The following is an 18,973-nucleotide window of genomic DNA, read 5'->3' as shown; positions in this document are numbered from 1 at the left end:
ACAACACACCTTGTGAGGGCCACGGACTTTTATTGATGGGGGAATGCCAGCGGCGTGTCCCCGGGGGCTCAGGTGCGTGCTGGGAAGGCACCCCGGGGGGTCCTGGCTACGTCAGTGGCACCGACACGGGCAGGGCCTGGGTTCAGAAGAAGCCAAGCTGCTTCTTCTCCTGCTGCTGCCTCCACTTGGCCATGCTATAGAATTCTTCCTTGGACTTCCCAAAGATCTCTTGGAAGTCAGAGTCTGAGAGATAGAACTGGCGGGGGGAGGGTACAGGGCCAGCGTGTCAACTGAGCCCAGAACCCTGGCCCATCCGCCCAGGGGTGTCATCGCAGGGCTCAAGGCTCTCCCCTCCCACATCTCTCTGCCCATCATCCCCTCTGAAACACACGTCTCCCCGGGCAACCTGCCCACCGCCCACCATCAGTGGGTCATTTCCCGGGTTCCTCCAGCTCAGTTTTAGATGCATCGGTTCCGGGGGCAGTGAGTGGCAGGGGGGTCTCGGGCACCCACCTCCTTGCGGGCCGGGTCCACACCCTCTGGCAGGTCCTCAACAGCCTGATGCATTAGCCGTTCGCGGGGCAGGCTCCCATTGATGGTGGGTCTGGGGCTGCTGTGGTGGCTGTTGGTGCTGGCGTCACCTGCCTTGGGTCCTGGCTGCAGCTCATTCCCTGAGCCGTCCTGGGAGCCCTTGAGGGTCTGCAGGGTCAAAGGGTCTGCCCCGCCATTGCTTGGCCCTCTAGACAGCTGGAAGTCTTTGAGTTCCTGCTCGGAGAGGGGACTCAGGCTGGGCGTATGGAGGAGAGGCTCCCATGCGGAGGCCACACTGAGCCCACTGGGCCTCTTGCCCCCACTGCAAACCCTGCCGTCCACCAGGGCCTGGCTCCTTTCTTGTCCGTTCTGCCCATCTGGATCATGCCGACCAAGCCTAGACCCTGGTGGGAGCCGGGAGGGGGCGGGGCGGGAGAACCCAGTACTCACGGCTGTTATCTCACATATGGCTGGCATTGCTCCCAGGCTTCCATCCACCACCTCCTTGTAGGACTGGTCGTTCTGGGGGCAAGAATCAGGGCGGGGGCAGGATGGAGAGCACCCCTGGCACCCAGGAGGGGACCTGACGGCAAGACCAGCTCTCCGCCACCCACACGGGAGGTCCCCGGACAAGGCGATGCCTCCTCCCAGTCTGCTCAGGGCATACTCTCCCTGGAGTAGGGTGGGGCTGGGAGTTCAGGCCTCACGCACAGTCCACTTGTAGGGGTCCCAAGCGAGGAACCATCCAGTGAAGGTGGGGGGCTCATGGCCCTGCTTGATCACCACGATAGGCGTGGTGGGGCTCCTCCCTGCCGGGTGGGTCTTCAGGTACTCCTGGCCCCAGTCCACCGCCTCCTCCTTCCACTTGCTGGCAGCTTCCCCGAGCCACAGGAAGATCTGGGTCACAGAGGGGGCCTGGCCTTGGGCGAGTGGAGGGGCTGCCCAGAGCTGACCACTCCCTTCCCACTTCTGTCCGTTAACTGGTCTCACAACCCCTCCACACACCCCAGCCAACCAGGCACAGCCAAGCAGGCTGGCCGCCATACCCAAACACCCATCAACATGCCAGAGAAGATCACAGGCGTGCACATATACATTCAAGTCACAAATATTTATTGAGTACCTATGGTGTGCCAGGCACTGTTCTAGGCACTGGGGGCTCCATAAGCGGGGGAAAAGCAGGCAAAAATCCCTGCTCTTACAGAGCTTTCTTTTTACTGGGGAGACAGAAAAATAAGTAAAATATGTACTATATCAGATGGAGAAAAGGCAGGGAAAGAAGACACCAAGTGTGGGGGCGGGGAGGCAGAAACACTGTTATTTTTTCTTTTAACGTTTAGGACAGAGAGAGACAGAACATGAGCAGGGGAGGGAGAGAGAGAGGGAGACACAGAATCCACAGAATCCGAAGCAGGCTCCAGGTTCTGAGCCTGTCAGCACACAGCCCGATGCGGGGCTCGAACCCACGAACCGTGAGATCATGACCCGAGCTGAAGTCGTCAAGACGCTTAACCGACTGAGCCACCCAGGCGCCCCAATACCGTCATTTTAAATTAGTCTCGGGGAGAGCCTTCCCGAGAAGGTGACGTTTGAGTAAAGAGCTGGGGGAAGCGTGGGGAGCAAGGTGAGTGTTCTAACCGGAAGAAACAACCAGTGCAAAGGCCCTGAGCGTGTTAGGGGAGTGGCAGGGAGGCCACTGTGGCTGAGGCAGAGCCAGTGGAGGGGGAGAGTGGAGCACATGGGCCCTGAGAGGGCCGTCAGCTCTTGTGGGCTGTAGGAAGGGCTTTGCTGAGTGAGATGAGAACACGCAAGCCTCGTGGCTGCATCCACACAGTGTCACAGACCCCGTGACACAGACACCCACATGATCGCAGCTACGGACACACGATCCCCTACAGTCACACGTGGCTGCACGTAAACACGATCGCGCCCCATCACACAGTCGCACGCGCTCCTGGAAGACGCAGGTAGCCCTAAACCGCTGCCGCACGTAGCCTCCCAGAAACATAGTGACCCTGCCACACAAACAGTCACTCACTCACTGCGGTCACCCAGTCTCTTAGTTTCCCCAGTTACAGCCAGGGTTCGACCACGGCCAGTACAGTCACACACAGGAAGCACACACGCGCGCACACGGTCAGTCATTCGCTTTGCAAACGCTCACGCTGACACGTTAGCCACAGGCACCCGGTCACCCGGAATCACACGTACCGTCACAAGGCACACGGTGGCGCCCAACCGCAAAACTGGTCACAATCGCACACAAGTCCCAGACGTAGCCAGAGTCTCCTGCAGCCTCCTGGTGACACGGAGTTGCCCGTGGTCACACAATGCATGCACAGTCACTCACGTGACACTCACGTGTCTCACTCACATGTTACAGTGCCACACGCCATCACACAGACCCCCCTACAGCCTTACACGGCCGGAAACACACAGCCACGCACACTTAAGCCGGTTGCACAGACACGGAGACCCCCCCCCCCGCCACTCACACCCCAGCCGGACAGGGGAGGCCACCTCACCTCCTGCCAGGTGTCCAGTAACATGATGTCATATTTGTCCAGGTCCTCTTGACTAAAGAACACCATTTCTGTGAGGACCAGGTGGCCCATGTGGCTGGAGCACTCAAACAGTCGGGGCTGGAAGCCGGAGACGTCCTCGGGGAGCCTGGCCAGCGTGGGCAGCCAAGCTGTGAGGGGCGCACACAGAACTACGCCTCTCGGCAGCCTGGACCGAGCCAGCCCTCGGCACAGGGCCCCCGCCCCAGGGGAGGGGGACAGCTTCTCCCGGAGCGGACGCATGGGGCCCTCCTCTGGGCTCCCCCCATCCCATAATTCACTCCAGAGATGCCTTGCTGCTCTCCGGGCCCCAGCCTCAGCGTCCCCATCTGTCAGCAGGAAAGCACATTACGTGACCTGTCTCGCCACGGCCAGCTGTGACACAAGCCGCCCGGGAAGCTGCCCAGCAGTGGCCCCTGGGAAGGGGACGGCTGGCTTAGCGGGGCGGGGGGAGGGGTGTTGGGCGGGGGCCCTGCCCTCTCCTGGTCCGGGCTGGGAGCCGGCCTCAGGCCCGAGGTGGGAGAAGGGAAGCTAGGCTGAGAGAGGGGGACGGTCATACTGGGGAGCTCAGGGGACTTGGAGTGAGTACAGTGCCTACACCAGACCCGCAGACACACACAGCGGCCCTGACTCAGCCTCCTCCCTCGAAGGCCTCACCCGGCCTCAACCTCTGACACACACCCTTGTCCATTACACACTCCACACACGCTGTTTATCCACATGTCACACCCACACCCACACCCCCCCCCCCCCACACCTGGTACCATGACCCCTGCGGACTTCGGGTTGGGAGTGGGGCTTTGCTCCCTTGTCCTCGGTCACTGGTCAGGTCCGGGACTGGGACAATGCAGGGAGCCTGTTCGGCCAGCAGAGGGCGCCACTAGCAAGCTCTCCCGGGCATCATCTTCCTGATCCCGGGGAGTGAAGGGTAGGCTGCGCTTCCGCGAACTCCTGGAGTGGGAGACCAAGAGGCCTCCGTGCTGGGGGGGGGGGGGGGGGGGGCTCTCCAGCTCTCTGTGTGACCCTTAAGTGGTCACCCACCCTCTCTGGGTCTCAGTTTCCTCCTCTGTATAAGAACACCCTCCGCCCAGCCCCTGTCACCTCTTGTTGCCGGGATAGGGAGCCGGGCCTCCCAGGGCCTCCCAGAAGCCGGGAGGCTCCTGACCCTCCAGCACCGTTTCCTTGTTCTCCCCAGAGACGGCAGTGACCGCCGTCCGCGCCATCTCTCGCTGGTCACCGCTGCAGCCCTGGCCCACAGAGAGCTGGGTCAGGCCCTGAAGGGGGAGGGGTCTTCACCTCCAGCCCCACCTCCCCCACTCACAGGGGACTCTGGGGAGCTGGGCCCGAGTCACAGGAGGCCAAGGCTGATGTCAGGGCACACATGAGCAAGGGATCCAGTCTTCCCCCCTCCCAGGACTGGGACCCTCTCCTGGTCCAGAGAATGGGATGGGGACCCCAGGCTCGGGGGTCATTTGTGGTTTATGAGCATTGGAGGAAACTCTGGCAAACCGGACTAGGCCTCCTTTTCCTCCCCGAGAGACTTGGGAAGAGGGACATGCTCCTCGCTTGAAGCAGGAAGGAGGGGAGGCAGTCTGGGCCTGGCCTGCCTCTGACCAGCAGACTCCCAGATCTACTAGTCACTTTCAACCTCCCCCCAGGTTCCAGAGGGACCCCACTCCTGGCCTAGCTGAGGCTGGACACGAAGTCTGCATCTCCTGGGAAGGAGACCCGTCCCTTGCCTGGCACACCACCCGAGGGTAAGTCGAGAGGTCAGTGATATAAGTACCTTTCCAAACCAGAGGTAGCAGACGCTAGCTGTGACCAGCAAGAAGATGTCATGGGAGTTGAGGGCTGAGGCGCGGGCCGGTACCTCCACGGTCCTGGTGTTGCAGCTGTCGGTGCCTTGCACGTGGAAGAGCCTTGTAGCAGGTGCTGGCTGCTCCTTCCCATCGCGTCCCGTGTGCCCCTGTAAGAGGGCTGGGCCTCAGGATGAGGCAAGGGCTCCTGGGAGCCGCCTCCCTGTCCCGGTGATGGACAAACTGCCCTGGGGCCCACCAGACCCTCGCCTGAAGCCACCACTATTTTCTAGACCCTCTGAGTGTAGAGCGTGAGGGTCCCGTCAGCCTATGACAGGGAACCAGGCCCTTTCTAAATGGATCTCTCCCCCATCTCCAAGGAGTCAGGGCACGGTTTCCCCCAGGCCTTATAGACAGAAAATGGGGACCCCAGGCCAGGCCCTGGGTCCCTTTCAATTCAACTTCTTCTCCTGTGCTTCTGCTTGGCGGCTGGCTCTGGGGACCAGGGGAAGAAACTGAAGCGGGGGTCACTCTTGGAGCTCCTGGGTATCTAACGGCACCAGGAAACCTGGGGTGGTAAACGGGCCCCTGGGCTGAAGAGAAGCTTAGCACATGCATGTAAGGGCTATGGGCACACGGAAGAGCCGGCGAGGCTGCGGGAACAGCAGCAGGGTGGGCCCTACCTGGAAGACCACCAGCTGGCCCTGGAAGATGGCGAGGAAGTGAGGGGGCTCGCTGCCCATGGTCACGTGCTCCTGCACCAGGGCTCCCCGGTACATGAGGTCCAGCTCCTCGGCATTGCAGTTCAGGGCCTTGACATCACGCGTGGTGGCGCGGTGGCCCTGCAGGTGGGGATGGCAGGGGCCGGGAGCGGCTCTTAGATCCTGTTCTCAGAGCCTCAGCTCTGGGGCCTGAAGGTGCCCACCACCCCTCTCGGGCCAGCGTACCCGCCACAGGTACAGGATATACTGGACGTGGCCCATCCTCTGGTAGGTGTAGAGGACGAGGTAGCAGTTGCCTGCACACAGCTGTGCATGACGCTCGGGGTCCACGGGCTGTCTGCCTAAGTCCTGGATGCACCACACCTGGAGAACAGAGGCCCAATGGGCGCAGCCGGCTCCTCCTCTCGAACCAGCCCGGCCAGTCTGTGCCCAGCCAGAAAGCTCCCCGTGGCCTCCGGGCCTGCCTCATCTCTGCCAGGCCCGCACAAGGATCTGCAGGTGACCCTTTCCGCCATGGGCCCCCGGGACCCGCCACACTTGCGCTGGCCCGCGGTCGGCCGGGACGCAGTTGGCGTGCGGTGCCTGGGACGGACAAGCAGTGAGGGCTCCAGAGGCTGCTGGGACGGACCGGAGCCCTGCCACACACCGCCCTCACCCTGCCCCCGCCAGCCACGGCAGGTTAGGGGCAGGCAGCTCCTGGCACAGCCGCTCGCGGCTCAGGCCAAGGCTGCAGAAGCTGGGCAGACGCGAGCCCTTGAGCTCTGGGAAAAATTCTTTTCTCAAGTGTCACTTAAAAAGACAAAGCCTATTCAGAGACTGAAAGGAAAATACTTCCTCATACTGAAGAGCGTGATTTCCTGTTCCTATGGGTAGCGAGCATGGGTTCTGGAGCCTCAAACCCCAGGCAGGCCGTGGGGGCAGTGAGACCCTTCTGAGCTTCAGCCTTTCCCACCTGGAAAGTGGGCATAGCCACGCCCACCTTGACAATGGCAGGAAACAAAGTCTGGACATCATGTGCCCACACAGGGCCTGGTAGCTGTCTCTGGGGAAGGTGTCCTTCAGACCAGAGCAACCAGTCTCTTGCAGAAGAGACTGACTGGGACCACATGTGCTACCCAGGAGCAGCACTTCCCTGGCAGCTAGGCCTCCTGGATCAGGGGCTCCCCTGGCTGGCCTGCCTGCCTGTTGGAAGGGATCCCCTCCCGGCGTCTGTGCTTGGAGCCCGAGTGGCAAGACCTCCTTCCTTCCCACCTTTGCCCTCCCCTCTGTGTTGTCCCCCTCTGTGTACCCCATCTCTCTTGCTCTTCATCCCATCCCCCCAACTCTGTCTCCTCCCTCCTCTGTCTTTCTCAGTGTCTTCTGTCTCTCCCTGTCCTCCTTCCCTCTCTTCCCTTCTCCCTGCTCCCCCACACCTTGCCACGTCTCCTCCTGTCTTGGTCTCTTCTAACAGCCTCTGTCCATCCATATTAGGACAAATACAGGAGGGAACCTTGGAGAAATGGCATTTTCTCTGACCTCGACCTACCTTGAGAACTAGGAGCCCTTCACATGGGCCCAGAAGTCCTGTTCCCAGAATTTTACAGCATCCCCACACCAGCCATGGGCCAGATGGAACCAGAGTTTTTGCCTCCACTTTATAGGTAAAAAAACCTGAGGCCCAGAGGAATGAAGGGCTCTACGAGGGATCAGATGAGATGTCAAGATGCAATCCCTACGTCTCCCAGAACACTGATCTGAGCCCAGGCGGCTGACAGTATGTGCCTGTGTGGGCGGCGACAGATTACATGTGACGCTGTACCCTGTCGGTGTGTTCCTGTGGGTTGAGCATTCTGTGTGTCTATGATCACGTGTGATGCAGAATTTGTACAATTACATGTTTGCAGTTGGTTAACTTGGCTGATTGGGTGCAATTAGGCGTGTGCGTCTGTGTCTGTGGCATATGTACGGTTGTGTCATATATTCGACCGAAGGGCACAATCAAGTATCTTGAAGCGTTACCGTGCCGTGTGCCAAGTGTTACCTGAGCAAGTGGCCACAGCTGCACAGATTGATCAGGCGTCACGCGTACGAGCCAGCAGGAGGGAGGACGTGTGTATATGTACACACGCCCCTGGGTGTCCCTGCGTAGATGCGCAACTTGGGGCACTTTAGCAGCCATACCATTCAGCTGAAGACAAAGCCTGCCCCTGTGTGCCTATCTTCTCCCAGCCGAGCTAATGTCCCCTTACCTCCACCTTCCCGGAAGCGTCGTCCACCATCCTGAGCTGGGCAGCTAGCTCAGGCTGACTCTGCAGCTTGCCCACATCCGGCCTTACCTGAATCGATTTACCTGACGGGAGGACACGGGGTGTCACGGGCGTCCTCGCCTTCGCTAACCGCGTCCGCCCATCACTCAAAAGAAAGCCCACTCTGGCCACGCTCCCCCACCCGGTGGCGCTTTCTGGGGGCTGCCCCCTGGCGGCCCCACTCTGTCCCCCGCAGACCCCGCTCCGCGTGGGCCGCGCCCCGCCCCAACTATCTCCCGCGCCTGGTCCCGCTTAGTGTTCCGTCCAACACGAGGTCCAGGGTGCCGTCCCGCGCCGGCCCCGCCCCGCCCGCTCTCCCATCCCGCCCAGGTTCTGGGTGCGGCCCCACGCTGGCCCCGCCCCCAAGGCCACGCCCCCGACCTTGTCCTGCCCGCTCTTCCATTCCGGCCGAAGTCCCCGCCCCACCTCTCAGGCCCCGCCCCGCAGGCCCCGCCCCGCGCGCTCACTTAGCCTGCCGAAGTTCTTGTTCCCGCGCTGCTTGGTAGACCAAGACTGGAAGAGCTGTTTAAACGAGGCCGACTCGGCGCCGTCGTTCACCACCTCCACGTTGGTGTAGGTCGGGTAGCCTTTGGCCTGGATGAAGCGCTGGAGCGGGGGCTCTGTCAGGCGTGCGGCCCGAGGGCCCAATTCTCCCCTCCACCCTCGGGGACCTGACACTCAGCTGAGAGCAGAGCAGTATTAATTAACCGCGCTCATGACCCGCTTAAGAAGCTGGCTCCTTTACTACCGACTTCTCTGAGGTCCCTGAGGACAAGCAAGGTCCCTTTAGTCTGCGCCTCGGGAAGGGCGGCCCATGACAACCGCCGCCCCCTCCAGGCGCCAGGCAGAGCCCTGTCTCCCCTCCTCGACAAGGAGGGGGTGCCCAGTGCGGCTTGCTTCTCAGACCTCAAGGCAGGTCCACGTTTTACACGAGCACCCTTTTACACATGGTTTCTTGGGTGCTCGCTCCCCCAACCCCTGTCAGGGCTCCAAGGGCAGGCTGCATGCCCCTGGTACCAGAGAGGGACCCTCGGACCACTGGGCAGAACTGTGTCCCCGTCATCAGATTGGGTGCTTTGTCTCCAGGCTTAGACCCCAGGGCAAAGCCATGTCCTCCTCTATCAGACAGGCTCCTAGGGCAGGATGGATCCATCTCCTGGCCCAAGGATAGGACTACCTTCCCTTAAAGGCCCCCAGGAATGGATGTGTCCCAGCTTAGATTTCAGAGTACGGCCATTTCTTCCCTCAGACCCCAGGGCAGCTCAATGTCCCCTTGAGACAGGGCCCAACAGCTTTACCAGAGCCCGGCTGAAGGCAGCCTTTTTCTCTTGGAGGCTGGACAGGCGTCCCTGCCACACGTAGATCTTGAAACCACCCTGGTCCAGGATATAGTAGTCCTGGGAGCAAGACAGGGACTGGTTGGTAGGTGGCCCAGACTGGGCTGGGGTCATGGGTGGGTGGGGATGCATGACGAGCCGGGGACCAGGCCTGTCTCACCTCTTCCCGCAGTAGGTCTTGGGTTAGTGGGCAGGTCGCCAACTCCTGGATCACCAAGTCCTCATCCTTTTCACAGACACTGGGGGACAGGCATCCAGAGGTGGGCAGCTCAGCCCCTCCGTGGGCTCCACTCCAGCCCCCTTTAGTCCTCGCAGAGGCAGAAGGCATGGGGTCTGGGGCCCCAGGTTGAAGTCTTAACTTCACCACAGCCTTGCCGTGGAGCCTTAGGCTACTCTCTGGCCCTCCAGTGCCTCAGTTGCCCTATCTGTACAATGGATTTCTCAGAAGAGCAGTCATGCAAGAGTACAGGCTGGACCCAGAGCCCCACATGGCTTGCTCCAGAAACCCACGGGCCTTTTCTGGAGGCCTTTCTAGAGACACTGTGTTACGGCTGGAACGACAGACGTGCAGACCCAGGCATGCAGACTCTGCCCACTCCCAAGATCTGCTCACTGGTAGAGACGGACGCTGGCTTTCTGCAGCTGGTTAACACTCTTGTCGGGCCTGGTGGCAGGCACGTTGCCCACTCTGCAGCCCAGCACGGCTTCCATGATCCGCATGAGGTCAGTGGTTTCAACTTCATCATCCACCACGCCAATCTGTGCGCGACCACCGCGCTCCCTGTCCCGGAGGCTGCAGGTCAGGGCCAGGCCCTGCAGGAGAGGACCTGGCAGTCAGGGCTTCCCCAGCATGGCCCCCGCTCACCGCTGACAGTCTATCCCAGATCCTTCCCGTCGCAGCTCAGCTCCCAGAGGCTGGGGTCAGGGGCAGGGTCTGGACTCAGCTTGCACATAGCAGGTGCTTCTAAGGTTGTAGTGGCACAACCAAGCCCACCTCCTGAGGGGTCTGGAGGATGGACACCCTTCTCCCTGAGCCCTGCATCCCTTAGTTCCCAGGGTAGACACTGACCCGTGCCTTCTCAGGAATGCTGGTCTCAGGCCCATTCCACTGGATCATCACCTTGCCCAGGTCCAGCAGGAAGATGTCCCCCTTATTAAAGCTGCTCCAAGAGAGCTCCACCTGCCAGAGCCAGGAGGGACAGGGCAGGAAACAGGGTGCCATACCACCAGCACCCAGGTGGAGGGGCGCCACAGCCCATCTCCACCTACATGAGCACAGCTCACTCGTGTGCACGAGGCTGTGTGCAACCTGGTGTATGTGTGACCACTGCACCAGTATTGTGGTGTGTAAGCACGCATCTGTGTCACCGTATGAGACCTTGAAGGTCACCCTGGTGTGCCTCTCTAGGCACTACCGGAGGTAATGCTGCATTTCACGGGATCTACAGGATTATGACACTCTTCCCTCCATGCATGTCTGCAGCTGCACATCTGTACGCGTAATGTGTACACAAGCGGAGCGTATCTGTTTACCCATGGGTGTAGATGTGTGTGTACACGCTCATGTGTACGTATATGGGGGCACATCAAATGGGAACCAGTGCGTGAGCTCGTGGGTGACAACGTACGTGTCTCCGCATGGGGGACAACGTGCTATCCGTGGAAGAGGATAGTTATCATCCAAACAGAGACACTCTGGGGAGTAAAAGGGCGCATGCTGAATAATTACGCCAATGTGATGGGCAAAACCTGGGCTGCGCATTGTCCCTGCACGACCAGGGATGTATGGTCACTGAATCTGTGGGAGACAGCATGTGCGCCCGTGGGTGGTGAGGACGATGCGCCCGAAGAGTGTGGGGCTGTGCACCCCCCACCCCACAGCATGCTACTGCCCACGGTGCTTACACGGACCATCCGGGTGCACCGTTTGGTCCACCTCGCCTCCCCAAGTTCTTAGTGTGCCCACGGGATGGGTGAGAAAACAGGATCAGAGGAGCCACGGAGGGGTGGGGCTGGCAGCCTGGCTCTGCCTTCCCCCTCCTCCTTCAAGATGGGCCACCTGGGAATGCCGACAGCGACAGTGCACGGTGCCCCCACCGCCCGCCTCCACCCTCCGCGCTTCCCTGCACTTCGGCACACAGTCCGACCTGAGCCCGAAGATCAAGCGACACCCGGGGCGGTCCTCACCTCGGCGGCCGACACGTGCTTCCTCCCCTGGACGTGCAGCAGTCGCTGGATGTTGTACAGGTTGGTCTCCACGTGCGTGAGGGCAGAGGCCAGGCCCCCTCTCCTGTAGCTGGGGTGGGGGCGGGGGGGGGGAGGGCATCACAGTTAAGACCCTCCACAGCTCCGTGCAGGAGTGAGTGCAGGTGTGAGCACACACGTGTGCAAGCGGATATGAAAAGTGTGCACAAACGCATGAGCACACACATGGGGCGGGAGTGTGCGTGTAGATAGGCGGACACGTGCGTGTACCTGTACGTGTATGCGTGCAGGGCATAGTATGTTTATCCGTGTATAGATGTAAATACATGCATGTTGTGCACATGCGCATGTACCTGTATACCATGTTTGTATACTTGTATACCACGTATACAAGAAGGGGCATAAGGGCATCTGTTTATCCACGTAAGTATAGATGTGAGTGCATGCAATTTGGCAGCAGCACGTTTGTGTGCACACAGACACGCACATTGACGTACATGTGTAGACGAGCCCTCCTATAGGCCCATCGCATGGGCATGGTGTGTTTTCTGCGGGTGCGTGCACAAATGCGTTCCCGTAGGGGGTTTGAGTGTACGAATCAGAAACGACCCAATACTGGCATTTTCCTACGGTTTAACTGAATATGTTGCAGTTATTAATTTAATACGTTGTGAAGCAATTTACAGCAAAAGACATATTTCTAGCGGGCACAGTAACGGAAAGGCAAACTCAAAACACCCTTGGCGTCCACGCCGGGGTATACACCCAAGGGAAATGAAAAACACGTCCACACAAAAAACTTGTAGAGGAGGCGGACGTCAACCAAGTGCAGTGTGGTGATGACTTCACGCTGCCTCTAAGCCACAGCATCAAACTAGTGATGCACGTCAATTATATCTCGATAAAACTGGGGGGGGGGGGGGGGAACCCGTGCGTACAAATGTTAACAACAGCATTACCCATCACAGGCCAACGTGGAAGCAATCCAAACATCCCCTAAGTGATAAATACGTAAATAAAATGTGTTCTATCCCCACACCATGTGTCGTACGGTTCCATTTATAAACATGTCCGGAATAGGCAAATTTTTGCAGACTGGATGAAGAAAATGTGGGGGTGGGGGGCGGGGGGCGGGAAGGGAGAGTGTTGGGAAAGGTACGGGGCTTCTTTTTGGGGTGACAAAGGTGTTCCGCAACTGTGGGCACGGTTGCCCAAGTCGGTGAACGTACTAAAAAAACATCACCGATCGTATACTTTACATGGGTCGGTTGTGTACAAGTGGGGGCATAAGCGTATCTGTGAATTGGGGCAACATGGTAGGGTATGAGAGTTGTACCCCAGAGAGGACGTCTCCCCCTCGCCCGACACCCCCACACCAGGGAGGAGAGGGTCACCCCAGGCCGCCCAGCCACCCGCCGCCCCGGGGCCCCGCCCGCACTCACATGATTCCCGAGCGGAAGTAGCTGCGGAAACAGTCGGACTCGTGGCCCTGCGCCTCCCGGTGCTGCACGGTGGCGCCACCCAGCGTCTCCTGCAGCTGCTGCACGAAGGCTTCGGCCGCGTCCTGCGCCTCGGCGCCCGCCTCCTTCCCCGCCCAGTAGTGCAGGTCGCTGCACGCCCCCTGCGTGGCCTTGAGGCTCTGGGGAACCTAGGGCCCAGGTGTTTGGGGGCGGGGGGTGCAGAGGCCCCAGGGGTGGGGTGGAGACTGAGACCCAGGATGCACTGAGGGCCTTGAGGGGACTGGGCAGGCGCCTCCTCGGGGCTGGAGGTCCAAGAAGGGCAAAGAGGCCTCAAAGGCAGGAGCCCCCTTGTAGGGTGGATGCTCTGGCTGCCGGCCTCCCTCTTCCTGGGATGGAGCTTGGTCTGCATCAGCAGACTCCCCAGCCGGGGAGTCCCCACCCCTCAGACAGACTCCCCAAATGCTCACATGGAGGACGATGTAGCAGTGCTCCTCGAAAAAGTTCCCATAAGCCTTCTCGGGTACTGGTGCCATCCTCAGGTTCTGGGAGAGGAGGGTGCCTAGTGACAGCTCAGCAGGACCGTCCCCTAGCCACCTACCCTCCATGACCCTCTGGGGTGGGGGACAGGAGGGAGCTCCGAGTTGGTGGCGGGAGGGAGAAGCCTAGTCTCAGAGACTGCGCACTCTCTGTGTCCCCAGCTCTGCTGTCTGGCTGTGCCCCTCACCTCGATGATCCATACGTGGAGGTCCCTGCGGCTCTCAGTGGCTGGGAGGCCCTTGTTGACGTCCATCCTAGGCCAGGTGGGAACGAGGGAAGAAACAAGAGCCAGAGTCCTCAGGCCCCGGCCACCTGTGCTTTGGGCTCCAGGCAAGAACTCTCCCCACCTGCAGCTCTCCAAAGCGCTGTCATCATAGAACAGGCCTTTCATTCGGGGGGCTCTCAAGTCACAAATGGCAGCAAAGCAGGACAGACCCTGGCACAGAGGCTTTGCAAACAGGGAACAGGTTTGTCGTCTGTGGTCGTGCTCCTGAAACAGGGCCAAGCTCTGTGGGCAGGGATGGGTCTTGAACATAGGGACCTCTGCAAGCAAGCAGTGAGAAACAGGCTGTGCAGACAGACGAGATCTGCAGTCAGGGGCAGTCACTGGAGACAGAGGCAGGTTATGCAGACAGGCAAAGGTTGTGCTGGGAACAGAACCAATTCTGCAGCCAGGGGTAGACCCTGCACACAGACTCCTGGTATTCGACTGAATCCTGCAGACAAAGACAGGCTCTGCGTTGAGGGACAGAGCTGCCAATAGGCCTGGGTCTTCCAGGCAGGCAGGGACAGGCTATGCAAAGAGACACGGCACCCTCGGAGAGTGATAGGCTATGCGGATAGAAAAAGGCTCTGCATACAAGCATAGGCTCTGCAAACAGGGACAACTTCCTCAGACTGAAGAAAGGGATACAACAAGCACAGGGTCTCTTGGCAAAAATGAGTTCTGTAGTCAGGGACCAACTGTCTGTGTAAGGACAGCCTGAACAAAGAGACACCGACTCTATCCAGGGAAAGTCAGACAAACAAGCAGCCGGGCAAACAAGCGAAGGTCGTGAACACAAAAAAGACTCTACGAACAGCTCCTGATTCCGCAGGCGTGGAGGAACTTTGCAGGTGGGGAAGGACTTTGTAAATGTGGGTGGGGACAAACCCTTAAGGTAGGTATCCTTTATATAAGGGACAGACGGCAGACATGGACAGGTACATAGATACGCAAGGCTCTGCAAACAGCACAGCATCTGCCCAGACAGAGGCAGTCTCTTGAAGTAAGCAAAACATCTCTAGGCATGGTCCGACTCTGCAAGCAGGAACAGCCTTGCAAAACAGACCCAAATCCTGCATACAGGGAGATGGGAACAGGCTGGGCAAACCATCATGAATGCTGCGAAGAGATCCAGACTCTGACAAAAGACACAGGCTCTGCAGACGGAGGCTGTACACACAGAGACTTGGCAGGTCGGGAGAGGTTTTGTAAGCTGACAGTGCTCTGCAAACAGACGGGTTCTGTTAACAGCGACAGCTTTTCAGAGAGGCAGGGTTTGCTGAAATGAGCGGGCAGGGAAATCAGCTTTGCGTTCAAGCACGGGTGTCCCAGACTTGGGCAAGATCTTGAAACAGGGCTGGGGTGTGTAGGGAGCCCAGGTTCTGCAAACAGGGACAGACCTCATAGAAAAAGATGAATTCTGGCAACAGATAAAGGCTCTGTGAGTAGGGGCACATTCTGCTAACAGTTACACGTAGAATCAGGAACAGAGTGTGCACACAGGATAGGCTCCGCAAACGGGAATGTGCTCCGCAGAGAGACACAGGTGCTCCCAGATAGACACGGTGACCTCTGACAGCGATAGCTCTTCATAGGAATGGCTCTTACAAGCAGGTACAGTTTTTATCCAGGGAAATTCAGATGGGGCGTGCAAACGGCTAGAGACCCCCCCCCCCCAAAATGTCAGAGGTTGCACAAATAGGGCTCAGGTTTCGCAGACAGAACCGGACTCTGAAATAAGAAAAGCCTCTGCAAACAGAGGCATAGTCTAGAGACAGACTGCGGAGGAAACAAGGTCTGCTGACAGGGACAGGCACTGCAAACAAAGCTCTGCGCACAGGAACAATGCCTTCAGGCACAAAGAGGCATCCCAGACGAGGACCCCAGGCAAACTCCGCAGACAGGGAGAGGTTCTACGCGCAGGGCAGCGTCTGCCGTGACAGCAAATCTTGGACCCAGGGAAGTAGGGACAGACCCTCTAGAAAGCCAGGTTCTGAAAAAAGACTCTGGAAAGAGCCTCAAGACACAGGCTCAGGAGGCACGCCGAGAAGACGAGGTTTCTGCAAACTCGGGACAGGCGGCACACAAGGATGGCCTCCGACGACTGTGGTAGCGAGCAACAGGCTTAGCTCGCGAGAGAGGGTGGGGGGAGTCAAGCATGGGCCCTCTGAAATCCCCGAAACAGAGCTGAACTCTCGACAGACCCTGCGGACGGCCACAGACTCTGCAAACAGTGGCTGAGCTCCCGCCGTGCCCAGTGGTTCTGAGTGGGCCTAGGAGAGCCGCCCGGAACGAGAGGCATCTGGGGAGGCCGGAGGGGGGCTCTGGGTTTTGTTGCGTCTTCGCAGGATGACTCTCGGCCCCCCCAGGCTGCCCTGTAGCGTTCCTCCAGGAAGCTGTGTGTGAGGTCCGGTCGTCCCTTCATCCGTTGGAGTTCTTTCTTCCATCTAACCTAAATCCGGCCGGCTGCAGCTTTTCTTGCGCTGCGGCTTTGCCCGGCGGACCCACAAGTCACTTCCGTCTGAAGTCCTCCTTCCTAGGGACCCCCAGCGTAGCGTTCGCTCCTCTCTTCTCCCCGCAGGAACCCCTGTGGCTCTGCTGACCCTGCACGGGCCCGGGGCGGACTCGGTGGGAGAGTCCGAGAGAGGCAGAGGCCTCTGTGACTCATGCCGAACAGCCTGCATTCCTTCCACCTTTGTCCAGAACGCTGAGGGCTGGGCTCCCGGCCCTGGTGAGCTCACCGCTGACTGGGGGAAACTCCCAACCCTCTCGCGGCCTCTGGAAGCGCGGAGTGGGGGAGGGGGCCGCCCAGGGTTAGAGCTGCCCTCGAAGGCTCCGGGGGCCGCCGAGGCCGTGGCCACGCTCTCCCTCGCTGGCGCGGAGGGCTGCCAGGGCCAGGGGCTTGTGCTCTCACGGACCCGCCAGCTCCCAGCCGCCCACCCGCCACCCAGCAGGTACTCGGTGAACAGCCGTCGAGCGGACGGAGCCTGCTGCTCACCGAGTGCAGGGGGACGGGGAGCGGGGTCACCCTGTGCTCTGACGGCACCCGCGACTGCTCTTGCAGTACGTGCCTTTGGGTGTGACGGAGGCATGCGTGACAAGCGGGCCCGGTGGTCGCGTAAAGGTGGTCCCAAGCACCAGAAAACGTGCGATGCCGCTGAGGGACAGGCGGCATGGTGACATTCAGCGGTGATGGGTAGCGACGGCGACCGGGGCACAGGTGGGCGGTGGCCAGAGGTACAAACTACGGGCTGTAGAGCATGTGACAGCGTGAAAGCGCGACAGGGTGACAGGAAGCGTGGCTGGCCACCAGGGGCCCGTGGGGGACAGGAGAGTCAAACTGGAGGCCAGAAGGTTGGGCCCGGGCTACTTTCACCAGGCAGGGTCAGCAGCACCCACAGGGGCTGGGTTCCAGCCTGGGGAGCCAAATTCTCAGGCGCCCAGGGCCTGAGGCCCTCATCCCCATGTAACCTGGGTGGCGGGGGCAGGGATGCTGACGGGGAGGGGGGCCGCTCTCTCCAGCACCCCCTCTCTCCTCCAGGCAGTCTCCTTCTCCCCCAGGGGGGCCCTTCCCTTCCCAGAGCACCTCCTCTAAACTGCCAAGCCCTCCCACCCTAGATGTCCCCTCTTCCCCTGGGTAACTCCCTTCTATCACCTACCCTGCGGCGGGCCCCCCACTGTGTCCTCTCCCCCCCTTCTGAAAGCCCCCTTCTTTTCCTTGGGGGCTTGCCCACTCCAGCCTGGGGCCCCCTTCTCTCCCAGATGCCTGGTTCCTCTTCTGACAAACCCATCTCCCCCCTGCCCTGTTCCCCCTCCGTTCCTGGGCGCCCCTCTGTCCGCACTGGGCAGCCCCTCCCCCCCATCCTCCTTCCCCAGCCCCCTTCTTTCTGCCTTCCCTGCCCCCAGTGCTCCCTTCTCTCTCCCAGACCCCCCTACCCCCTTTCCCTGCTATCCCCCCTTTCTCCCCCGGCCTCTCCTCCTCTCCCCTGCGTTCTTCTCACCGCCAGGCGCCCCTTTCCTTTTCCAGACACCCCCTCCTTTCCCAGCCCCCCTCCTCTGGCGCCCAGTGGCCACTTCCTCCTCCTGAGGTACCTGTGAAAGGGCGCACCCTGAGGTCACTTTGCCTGCTGGAGTCTGAGGAGGGAGGGCCGGGCCTGGGCCTCCAGGTATGCGGAGTCTGGGCGACAGAGGCCCCACCTGTACAGAATCTGCCACTTTCTCCCCGTCAGGCTCCCGGCCCGGGCCTCCCTGCCCGCATCAGTGTTGCTCGCTGCCCTCCAGGTTCCGGTGGCCCCCTGGCAACCCTGAGCCCCACGACCCCTTGCTAGACACCCCTGACTCAGAGCGGCCCCTCCCAGCCGATTCTGGAGCCCCCTCCTTGCCAGGCCTACCTGCTGGAAAGTGCTCTCTTTCCCGGCCAGTGGGCAGTGCTGGGTCTGTCCCCCAACCTGTTCCTGCATGAAACTCAATCCCTGCTCCTGCCCAGGAGGACACACCCCACTGCCTGAGGGCTGGGCTTCCAATGTAGTCAGTCAGTCAACAAATATTGACCCAGCTCTCTGAGAACCACCCCGTCCCAGGCTCGTGGCTGGTCTGCCAGTCCTCACCTCCTGGGTACTGGTGGCCAAGAGACAGCAGGGCACAGAGGCCTGGGCTGGGCCAAGATGTGGGCTGTGGAGTATACTGTGACTTTCCTTCTCTGAGAGCCTGATGAGCCTCTCTGATCCTTGCCCACCCCCCCCACCCCCCCACCCCCACCCCCAGAAGGCCAGGTCACTCCAACAAACTTTAGAAGGAAGGAGGACCGAGCCTATTGAAGGTGGGGGTGGCAGTCTGGCTCTGTGAGACCCAGGTCATCTCAGGGCCTGGAGGTGGCCAGGGCTCCCTCTAGCATCTCTGCTGTCCTCCCTGCTCCCAATTTGGGTTTGCTCACAGCACAGCCCCCCCCGGGGAGCCCTGATGCCCTTCGTGGGAGAGGCCAGTCCAGCCCTTGCAAGGAAGACACCTTTCCCACACCTCGGCCTGCTCCCTGCTTTCCTTCCTGACTGTAGGGCAGGGGAGGTGCTGAACATAGAGCGTTCCAGAACTCTAGGAACAGGGCCACCCTTCCTTTAGGCCACAGGCCTCGGTCCCAGCCACGGCCCAGCCCGTGGGACGCCTCTGCTGGACACACTGCTGAAACCTGCCCAGTGGCCCCCATGTCGGGCCCTCACCCCCACTGCTCCCTGCCACAGAGCGGGGGCGGCCCCAGGAGATCCGGGTCGGCCTGTGTCC

General features: G+C 60.3%; 1 protein-coding gene across 3 annotated transcripts; it reads right to left on the bottom strand.

The window, feature by feature from the left end:
* Nucleotides 1-10: 10 nt before the first annotated feature.
* On the bottom strand, nt 11-18,363 carry VILL (villin like). Of its 3 annotated transcripts, none has more exons than XM_086720445.1 (20): nt 18,091-18,363; nt 13,622-13,688; nt 13,365-13,439; nt 12,880-13,085; nt 11,420-11,528; nt 10,302-10,412; nt 9,846-10,045; nt 9,393-9,471; nt 9,194-9,292; nt 8,363-8,501; nt 7,839-7,939; nt 5,836-5,973; nt 5,572-5,730; nt 4,879-5,058; nt 4,194-4,339; nt 3,057-3,201; nt 1,243-1,428; nt 982-1,053; nt 514-765; nt 11-256 (listed from the first exon to the last, which is right to left on the bottom strand). In XM_086720445.1, exons 2-20 carry the CDS (start codon nt 13,685-13,687, stop codon nt 143-145), a joined length of 2,577 nt encoding a protein of 858 aa, XP_086576571.1. In that variant the 5' UTR covers nt 13,688; nt 18,091-18,363; the 3' UTR covers nt 11-142. The 3 variants fall into 3 exon arrangements, with proteins under 3 accessions (XP_086576571.1, XP_086576569.1, XP_086576570.1); XM_086720443.1 differs by lacking the exon at nt 18,091-18,363 and adding an exon at nt 13,782-17,301; XM_086720444.1 differs by lacking the exons at nt 5,836-5,973; nt 18,091-18,363 and adding an exon at nt 13,782-17,302.
* Nucleotides 18,364-18,973: the final 610 nt, after the last annotated feature.

The sequence above is a fragment of the Puma concolor genome, chromosome C2, assembly GCF_028749965.1.
Source record: "Puma concolor isolate L17-30 chromosome C2, mPumCon1.1.hap2, whole genome shotgun sequence".
Lineage (NCBI taxonomy): Eukaryota > Metazoa > Chordata > Mammalia > Carnivora > Felidae > Puma > Puma concolor.
Note: the sequence above shows the minus strand (reverse complement) of the source record. Positions and strands in the feature narration are given on the sequence as shown.